General features: G+C 39.3%; 1 protein-coding gene across 1 annotated transcript; it reads right to left on the bottom strand.

Moving 5' to 3' along the window:
* Positions 1 to 257: 257 nt before the first annotated feature.
* Positions 258 to 9,977, bottom strand: Prp8 (pre-mRNA processing factor 8). Its single transcript, XM_018502430.1, has 9 exons — positions 9,853 to 9,977; positions 9,354 to 9,581; positions 9,118 to 9,286; positions 8,464 to 8,628; positions 8,177 to 8,392; positions 7,517 to 7,855; positions 7,047 to 7,152; positions 1,662 to 6,977; positions 258 to 1,484 (listed from the first exon to the last, which is right to left on the bottom strand). Exons 2-9 carry the CDS (start codon positions 9,565 to 9,567, stop codon positions 891 to 893), a joined length of 7,119 nt encoding a protein of 2,372 aa, XP_018357932.1. The 5' UTR covers positions 9,568 to 9,581; positions 9,853 to 9,977; the 3' UTR covers positions 258 to 890.
* Positions 9,978 to 10,777: the final 800 nt, after the last annotated feature.

The raw sequence follows: 10,777 nt of genomic DNA on the forward strand, positions 1-10,777 counted from the left end.
GTTCATTATTATTATACATCGTTGATAACATTTTGATAAAAAGGCTACGGATAATTTTACTAATTTTAACTTCAACTCATAATACATTACTCGTACATAACTATCTTTTACATTCTCTCTTTTAAATATTTATTTTTATTATATTGACACTTGGTCTTCAGTCCACCTCATGTATGCGTGTTTAATATTATTAAACAAATTCAAGAAAAAAGATATATATTGAAAATATGTATTTTTAAACCAATATATTTATATGGAGATTAAATGATATTTAAGACGATATTTTATATTCATGGAACGAAAGTAAAAGTAAATACCGACCTGTGTCAAATCATCCGTACATTTTATCATATGCATGTGATATAATACATATGTACCTTGAAAATCCTTGCACTGAGATAGACTTTAAATCAAGCATCTCCATATTTAATTTAAGATTCCATTGATTTATTATGAAATGTATTTGTCGATAGATTTCGGGAATTGCATTTCATTTATCGCATTAGGTAATACAATGTAGCTCTTCACCGCTTACGGTCACAGAATATTTCTGTACAAGTGCCATCATAATCATTCGTTTAATGTTTAATAGTTGTGCATCTGCATTTAATATGCACCTATAAGACAAAATATAGAAAATCAAATGGACATAATTACGATACAAGGAAAGTAAAAGCACAGTGTTCACTCAAAGTCTGCAATCATTAGGTAATAAAGGCTTAATCTGTATTCCTTACTATTACATGTGTTTGTAATCGTCTATGTATACGATAATTAGACGAGAAAAGTAAAAAATAAAGAACATTACAACACGTACTCTCACACTACTTGTACACATCCTGCACTTCTTTCAATTACTGTCAGTCAAAATCTTAAACAAAGAGTTTATTTTATGCAAACATATCTTCTCGATCAGCTCCAACACCATCACCATCTTCCAAGCTTGAAAAGTTGAGAAAATGGGCCGGCCTGTGCACCTCGTGATAAAATTCCTTTGGATTCGCTAGTTGTAACTCGTATTTCATGTTGGGATCGTGTCTCACACCCATGAAATTGTAATTCCACGAGCCTTGACTGGGCACCATAAAGAAGCCAAGGAAACGATCGGACAAAAGCATCTGTACTTTCTCGTAATGGCTAGGTAGATAACCCTTCGGATTGTTGCCCTTATCAGTATTTTGCTTGCCCCATTCGAAACCACTCGGAGTCAGTTTGTACGCTGTGAGAGAGCAAGAACCAGGCGTGAAACTGCAAGTGATAACTATGGTCTTCTCGCCGTCCCAAATGGAATTCTCCGCCATAATCCGGGCGTGAGTGGATATGTCCTGCGGCGAGAGTTGTGGCAGCTCGTTTGGCTGCGTGTGTATCCATCCTAGCGGTTCCATCTCTTTTAAATATTGATGGTTAGGTAGTGTATTTGGTAAATGAACGGTCTGATGAGTTCCCCATTGCGGTGCCATTACAATACATCTGATTTCTTTTACCTGTCACACATAGAACATGAAATTAGAGTATATTACAGCTAAAATTGATTTAAATTTTAATATATAAAATAAACAGTTTTTAAATATTAAATATAATATATAAAATAAAATAAAAAATTATTTATATACATATATTAAAAAATATTTCAAATATAGATGAAATGATTTAACAATTACCTGAGGATTATCAGGTGGACTGATGCCATATAAATAGCCAGCTATCTGCGCTCGCAAATCGGAAATGGTAACAAATTTCTTTAATACATTCTTAGGCAAGATATAAGTATAACCGGTCTCTTTGATATCGTCGGATGAAACATAGATGTGATTTGTTCTGAGATGGAGATTGGTTGCAGAGATAGCACGTACTCGCCACTCAGTCTTAGAGCTGAAAGTCTGCGTCTCATAGTTGGACGTAGTCGCAGTAATAATCTCATCACCGTGTTTATTTACTGTTCGCGTGGTAGTAGCGGTCAATTGGCTCTGTTCCTTAGTCTGCTTTTCAATTTCGGCAATTTGTTGCCGTTGCGCAGATGGAGCACTTATTTCCATACCCAAAATGATGTCGCGAATCTCGGATTGCGTGAGCGATGCAACATTGACATTGTTTTTCTTGCCATAGTCCGCTAGAATCAGATCCTTTAGTTGTACTTCTACTTTAATCCATTCGTCGTCCGTCAGGGATGGCCATATATGATGTGGCTCAGTGATGGTAGTCTTGTCGGGTTTGAGGACGACTTTGGTTCTCTCAGTGTTAACATGCAGAGCGCGTAAGATCAGAATCAGTCGTGAGAACGCAGTATAAGATGAGATTGTCTTCAACCAGTCGTCATAAAGATTGAATAGTACCATCTGTGGCTCGGTCGCCTTTAAAATCAAATCACCAAACTTCTCGACTTTGAGACATGCCTGGAATGGTAATTGTAACTCGGATCCTTTGATGACTATATTGGGGAAGTCCAGCAAGTGTACTTCCAGTGGATCTAACATTCCCTTTCTGGTGACGATAATCTGCTTCGGTTGTTCCTCTACTGGTAGAGAACGAATCAGCGCAGCAACTTCTTCAGCGGTCTTCCATTTGGCCAATTGACCCAGACGCTTTTGGCCCGCCCAGACGGAGGTGTGAATAATTTTCAAAAAGAGTTGTCCCGTGCGTGGATTGAAGATGAAGATTGCACCATTTATCGGCTTTGTCGTTAAATTGCCTTCAAAAGTTTTGTGGATAGTCACGCGATACACGTTCGTGTCGTCAACGAACCATATGATCTGATTGGAGAAGAGCTCGCCATAGTTTTGTGAGGAGAGGTAAGGCTCCGTCGGTTCGGATGAATATAACTGCAACGCCTTGCGAATACGTTCACGTAACACATACAAGGCTGGATTTGCTTTCATGATCTTTGCCATGGCTTGCTGTATAAGTGGTTTGCAACCAGGGAACCAATTGCCGTAAGCGCTATGCAAGTTGTATGCCAAATCGATGGCTATGAGGAGACCAGTGGGTGATGGATAGATGGACATGTTGTCCGTAGTATAATCAAGGAATTTCGCACGAGCATATCGCTCGATGTCATGTGAGTCATAGTCACCCCATCTCAATTGAACATCAATCCAATATTTTTGCGTGGTCGTGTTATCCATCACATCTTTGGAGTCAGCGAGAAGAGATGGTCGAGACACGTTCCACTTATAGGCGGAGAATAGTAGAATGTCGGCACATGAGGAGTTCATTTTGTAAGACTTTCGTGGATGTATCGTCTCCTTCTGCACAGTTTCAATTTCTAGTGCATCCAACTCTTGATCGAACACCTGGCAAAGATCCATCACAATGGATTCGTGTACCTTTTGCCACAAGTGAGCGCGGAATATCTGGATCAACGAGATTTTTAAGGTTGGGATTTTTCCGTGCATGAATATCCCCGTCAGATCAAGCTGCACCTGGAAACCGACGTAAACGTTGGCGCGATTAATGGTGGGTGACCACCATAGAGTGAATCGACGATTGGGAATCTGGTTGAGACCGGAACGTTGAGCATTTGTCAATTTCTTGTATTTCATGGATTCTTCGAAACCAGATGCTTTCTCCCAAAACAGACCCTCCCACGTCGGGAAGTAGGTTCCCTTAAAGAGAGTATGTTCCAGGATGCCCTCGACACCGCCAAGCGCTTGAATCATGTCAGTTCGGTAGTTGTTCAAATTCCATAGTTTGCCGTCATGACGTTGATGAGTCCACCAAAACGGATTCTGTTTCAACACCTGATACTGTTTGAATTCGGTGCGAATGCGCCAGCCTTTGTCATAGGCCAGCGTGTGTCGGTCTTTCTGAAATAGCGTATTTATTCTGGGAATACCCCGATCCCAGCTATCCTCGAGATCTTCCAGAGTGAGTCTGCGATTCTGAGCGTTGGCCTCTTGCCGTTTCAGGGCGTACTCTGCCCAAACGCGTTGAGAATCGATAAATTCTGATTCCCACGGCTGTATGTAACGATACAAGTTCGGAATCAGTTGATCTTCGTCGTGGCTCATACCCGAACGGAAGTGAGTGATGCCCACGTCGGTTTGCTTCGACCATCTCAAGTCTGACTGCGGTATTAACACATGACCCATCGATAACATTCCTAAACCTCCCAATTCTTTGGGTGTGTAAAAGACGACAGGTGGAAAACGCGATGGCATTTTGGAATTCAGTCCGATTTTAATACGTGTTTGAATCTTATTTTCACACTTGACTAGCAGATCCAATAACTCTTGTGTGTTCACCACTGCTTCTCTGAAATAAGTCATTAAACCGATTAATGCAGTATTCCACTTATTTACGATCTTCGTGAAAGTAGTTGAACCCGAGGCCATCAAGATTTGTCTGACACGATTATGGAAACGCTGCAAGCTCTCATCATCAACACGCAGGAAGCATTGCGCCGTTCTCTCTTTTGTGATTTCGTTCTGAAGATTCCAGACGCCATCCCGATGTGTAAATTCCTCGTGAGTTGTTCTACATTTGGGCAGAATCCTGCATTCAAAGCCACTCATGTTGAACAATAGATTGGGATTATCTTTGCTATAGACGCTGACAAAGCTATTCTCCCACTGAATGGTAGTGGTGGAACGTGGTAGTCGATTTTTAATGTCCCAGAAAACGGCGCGACCTAGGTTCACGTCGTGCTTCATCAGCCTCATACGAGCGTCTCGCGGCCAACATTTCTTATTGTTGTAACCAACAATGTTCTCATTGTTCGGATCAGGATGCTCAGTAAGATAACGCTGAATAAGATCTCTCGCTTCATCAGCAGAGAAACGCAGGAACAGATGTATTCTGTCGACATAGCGACAGTACAATCGAATAGGATGCGCCGTTTCAGAGGCGACATCTTGAAACGTCAAGAAGTCGTTTGGCATTTGCGGCGGGCCGGCCATCTCGCTAGCTCGTTGGAGACCTAACACAAGCAGATCCAATACCAGTCCATAGTATTGAGCGATAAAAGATGCAAATTGTAGTCCCCTGATAATACCGTAACTGTTAGTGTGATTCATATCCTTGTAATTGATGACTACGTTATTCTTCGCCGTCATGTAATCGGCAATATTGTGATCGACTATTAAACGCAACAGTCTGTTAAGCAGCGTGAGATCGATCTTTTCGTACAGCTTCTCAAACTTCGATTCGAGCAATACATTGCATTCACCCTCACTTACATCCCACACGTCCTGGAGATTGTTGATACCTTGGCACCACTTGTAAACAAGGAGTGGTGGAGGTTCAGTGTCGGCTGGTTTCACCCAGGGTGGGAATAGTCGTCTTTTGTCTGCCTCATACCACAGATATTGATCGAGGTAAGCGTCTGTGATCTTTTCGAGCGGCTCTACATCATACACAGGAATCAAATGACTATAAAGATCCATGAATTCAATGCCGACTTCCTTGAAGGCTCTTTGCGTAAGTAAATGTCTCTTAATTCTAGATAGTGCCTCATGTGGGTTGTCATACGCTTGCTCTATCAATCCTAGTTCTTCTCGTTGACTTTGATTTAATCTAGATTTAACACTATACGCTTCTTTCAAGCGTTCTAGAGCCAATATCAGCAGCTTTGTGTCGTGTTTGTACGATAACGGCGGAAAGGGGATCGGAGCGAATCTTCGAGACTCCAGCCAATGCACCGAAGTAGTAAAGATTGCTACGGCTTCTTCCGGGGATATATATGGACCGTCTTTCAAGTAATTATGCTGTCGTTCTTGCTCAGCTTTCAAATAGAGGCGCGTCAAACGACCAAGATTCTTCTTGCATACGGTTTTATCCACCGTAGCACCACGTCGAATTCTCTCTCGATTGTAATGAGCCGTATTCGTCCACCAGTCGGCTTTCATTTTGACGTAACGCAATATCATGTTCTCGATTGGAATTGGCAAACCTGGCACTTTCCATGGAATATTCGCTTTCCAACAACGCCAGGCCTCACTTAGATGCTGAAGGATAGTCCGTGCTTTGTTTTGTTTTATTCCCTCGGGCATCATATCTACTATGTCATGCATTACGGATGCTCGTAATTCAAGATCGAAGTGCGACTCAACTCGCTGCTTTGTCACTGTCTTCGCCACACCTTTCGAATGGCGACCCTCAAATTGTCTTGACAGTAAATTACCCAGCCATCTTTCCAATAATGGAGTGATACCTCTCATGAAGAACAACCAGACACGCCAGCCAGGTGCCCAGAATCCACAGCCAGGCCCTTTACCGACTGGTCCGGTATTGAAACGATAATAGATTAGATGTTTCAAATCCTTGCACATCCTAATCTGTCGCATTAATTTGTATTTGTATCGATACATGCCAGTCAATTGACCAACATGTGCAAAGATATATTGCAATCCATCAGCAAGTTGAAAGGCATCCACATTGTTTAATCGATACTGAACGTGAGAATCGATAATGAGCTTAGTCAAACGAAGGATTTCACGACACAGATGAAAAGCGTTACCGAAACGTGATTTTTTTCTCTCTTTCGTCGTGAGAGTCTTGACAGGTTTCAAATTAAAATTGTAATCCAAGTGAAGATAGTTGAGGTTCTTTCGGTGTATCAATAAATTCAACATGTTATATCCTTGACGACACACCTGCAGACCAGCTTCCACCCAGTCTATCGTTGTTGTCTGGAAGAACTTGGTAGACTTAAACGAACGAAATAAATAGCGTTTTTTCTGCGGTTTCGGTGGTCTATGCTTTAAAGCGTTCAGCACAAAGTATTTTAACAGTTTTTGATAACTGACTCGCACTTTTACAGGTTGTCCAGGCGGACAATGTTCTCTATACCATGATTTGACTAATGGAATGTCAATAGCTCTTCTCGTTCTACCAGAACGTGTGTTAAATGGTCTTGGTGCCCACAGAAGTGCTATTCCATTTGCTGTGTTGTCGGTATAAAGAGGTGTCTCCTGAAGAAATGGTTGTACTTCACCAGGTAAAACAAAGTCTTCATCATCTTCAATTTGTGGTTCTATTGTCTGCAATAAATTAATCAAATGCATAAATTAATTAATGTAACTTATTTAATTTGAAAGTTAAAACTTTACCTTTAGTGAATTTCTGTGAGAAATTGGATTGATTAAGGGATCGAAATAGAACGCAGGCAAATCTGGATCTTCGGTCTTTATGTACACAACATTTGGTGCATGATACCTGTACATTATATATTAATTATTAATAGAGGTGCATAACATCATGTAAAAGTACACACATATATATATATATATATATATATGATTGTTTTTATTTGAAAAAATTATGTAAGCTTGTAAGTGATGTCAGCAGTTCCTTTTTATAATTTTCATAAAAGAGACGAATAACAATCACTAGATTTCCTTTACCACACTGCTAGTAAGACCTTTATATACTAACACGAAGATCTCAAAACTAGTGTGGAACACATAAAAAACCAATAAAAATTCAAAAAAACATCAAAGAAAATTTCTTATATCTTAATAATATTTATAATAAATCATCATAAAAGAAATTTTAAAAAATTTATACTACTATGGCTCACCATGAAAGATGCACGAAATGAGGCATGTTATTGTACAAATAAGGAAACGCAATCCTGTATTCAGTTCTGATAGGCTGCCTGATAATGATCTTATTTATGTCATTAAACTCGTTCCAATCTTCATCAGCAGCATTTGAATCTTTCACCAATGGTTCAAATTTCGGTCCTCCAGGGATAGCCATATTTAGGGCTTTTGCAGTGAAGAATGATTTGGGGTCAAAAAGATAGAAAAAATTTTGATCTACCAAGTCGGTTAACAATTGATTAGCCAAACGGTACAGAGTGGCCATTTGCGGTAACGCCAGGTTCCATTTCCGATATGTAGATCCATTAACATGTCTGTAATATATTTTATCATTCAGATTCTATATATTATACATAGAATACAAAATCTTATTCTTAGAGTGCAAGTATATCTTTTCAGAATAGCATTTTCTCCAACAGGATAGTCTGTATATCATGAATCTCAATAATACACAGCACCCAGTTGTCAACTCACATGTCCAGTTGATTTCAGGACCCCTACGCTTTTCATCATTAAAGAGCAAACAAATATAAGAATCAAATATAAAGGTCAAAATATAAGAATAAAATTTTATCTTTCTCAATGTGTGACAATCTTTCTTTTATAATTTTTTATGTATGTAAACTCCAACTTACTTTGTTCCAACCAAGGGCTTGTGTTCGTAAAACCATGACGCCACAGACTCGTCTTCCTCTGAATCAAGTTCAATTTGTATAGCTTCTAATGGTTCAACGTCCAGAACGTTATCTGCATAATCTAAAGGAGGTTCTTCATCATCAAAGGGTGGGAATCTCATTCTCTTGAAATGCCTACGATCTCTTTTTTCTCGTCTCATCATAATCCACATAGTGCTGAAAAAAATTGAATCTTTTTAATATTTTATATAGTATTAAGCACAATGACAAAAATGTTCATGTCTCACCCCCATTGAGCTATGTATACAGGTTCTATAACCCAAGGAATTTCATTGACGAAAGTAATGGCTCCAGTAATATGATATAAGACCTTTACATCCCTTATTTGTTCCCATGGCATAGGCATATTTTCCAGCAGTTTCATAACGGCATGTGGCATGTATTTTAATGCTCTGTAATACAAATGTTACATAATAACAGAAATGTCTATAGAAAGTCTAATTACATACAGCTAGAGTCCTATATTATAAGAGAAGTGCAAATGTTTCGCTTGTTGATTGGCTGATAGCGACTATAAATAAAAATCAAGAATATTGGGCCTACAGCTGATCCTTTGTACTGATCCTCTATGCAAACTAATCTTGCAACTTTGATAATCTTCTATTTAACGTTTGTAATGTTAGAATTAGAATAAGAATGTTTCCGATTGATCAAATTTTATCAAAAATAAAACTTTTGACATCTTTCTCCAGGAGAACCTTCAAACTGAACTTTAGAATCTGACAGGATTCCTAATATATACAGCTGCTTTGTTACAATCAGCTATGGGCCCACTATTTCCAGTTTTGATTAGCGACCGCTCATCAATCAGCAAGCGAATACTATTTGTGCTTCTTTTATAATATAGGACTCTACATATAGCTTTCTATAACATATCGTACCCCAAGTAAACACGCTTATCATGACGATACTTTCTACTGCTCATATCACCATGATCTCTGATGATCTTTCTTATATGCTCAGCCGGCATATCTTCTTTCTGAGCATCTACAAAGCCAAACTTTCTCTTCTCCGCAAATCGCTTTGATTGTAATTGCTGCCATTTTTGTGCTGGAGCAAGTAGGATTACCATTGCAAAAAATGCGATATAAAAAAAACAGTTGGTAATAAAAGTTACCTTTTTCCTGAAGTTTATCCTCAGATAAGACTTCTGGTTGTTTAGGCATCTGAGGTAACGGTGGTCCAGCTATAGCCTGCATGTGAGCATGATGAGCAGCTTGAGCATGAGCCGCAGCAGCCTGAGCGTGTACTTGGGCTGCTATCTGGGCTTGTTGCTGGGCCATCATCGTGGCCCATGGATTTGGGTTCAACAAATACGGTGGAATGGACATGATTGCGAGTATTTCTGCATTAAAACACAAGAAAACGGGATAACATTGTCGATCAATTTTCCCTGATATAAATTGATTTTTTCTATATGTAAAAAAAAACATGGTAAAGTATTTTAGATAAAATCTTCAATTCTAAAGTACAGCGCTATGTGTCACAAATCAATTATTTCAAGTAGAATTTCTATTCCCGGAACTTGAAACATGTCCGATCGCGCGGAAGTATACATACATGTATATAAACAGTGGTACTGACAGATATTAGAATAATAAACAAATTGCACTTACAGTTTTTCACAATGTTAGTTTATCAATTCCTGCATGACGACAAACCACGTAAAATCATCACGCAATTGATCACTTTACATCAACGATCGGCTCTTTTTTTCGCAAGAAATGGCTTCGATCTCTTAAAACTGTGTTCAAAACATAAAATAGAGAGTAAACTCATGGTCTTCTTCTTCTTGACTTTTGATTGGCCTAGTAAATCATGGGACAGTTCTTTTTGATCGAACTTTTGCACCAGTTCATTTTTCTTCTTCTTTCCTCCTGAAGAAAAAAGAAAGAAAGATGAACTGGTGCAAAAGTTCAGCCAAAAAGAACAGGGGTTCTATTCTTGAAAGGAAACGTATACGAAAATCTAGGGAAATGCTACAATATACGTTACATATACTATAGTATTTCCCTAGACTTTCGTATACGTTTCTTTTCAAGAATAGAGCATCTGGCCTATTGTGGAAGCACAATGGGTGCATTCAGTACTACAATCGCTCACTGAGCGTTCAATGGGCTCTTGGATCTGATTGGCATATTCCGTTAGATCTAAAAATATAGACCAAACAGATACAAGTACTCCGTGAACGGACGTAGTACTGAATGCACCCACTGGCTCTCGCCTCCAAAGAAAATGATAGGAGGACGATACGGCCAGATTAGAGTCCTAGATTTATCAGAGAGGCGGAACCGGCTTAAGTTCAGGGGCTCTATTCTTGAAAAGAAACGTATACGCAAGTCTAGGGAAATGCTACAGTATACGTTACGTATACTATAGTATTTCCCTAGATTTTCGTATACGTTTCTTTTCAAGAATAGAGCCCCAGGAACAGAAAACAGACTGGGTGATCCCGATTGACCACGGCTCGATTGGACACCACCAATCACAGCGACCGGTGCTTAGGAGCTTTGTAGTCTCAAGCGCTGTGAGTGGCTCGTG

This window comes from Trachymyrmex cornetzi, unplaced genomic scaffold (assembly GCF_001594075.2).
Source record: "Trachymyrmex cornetzi isolate Tcor2-1 unplaced genomic scaffold, Tcor1.1 scaffold147, whole genome shotgun sequence".
NCBI classification, from domain to species: Eukaryota; Metazoa; Arthropoda; class Insecta; order Hymenoptera; family Formicidae; genus Trachymyrmex; species Trachymyrmex cornetzi.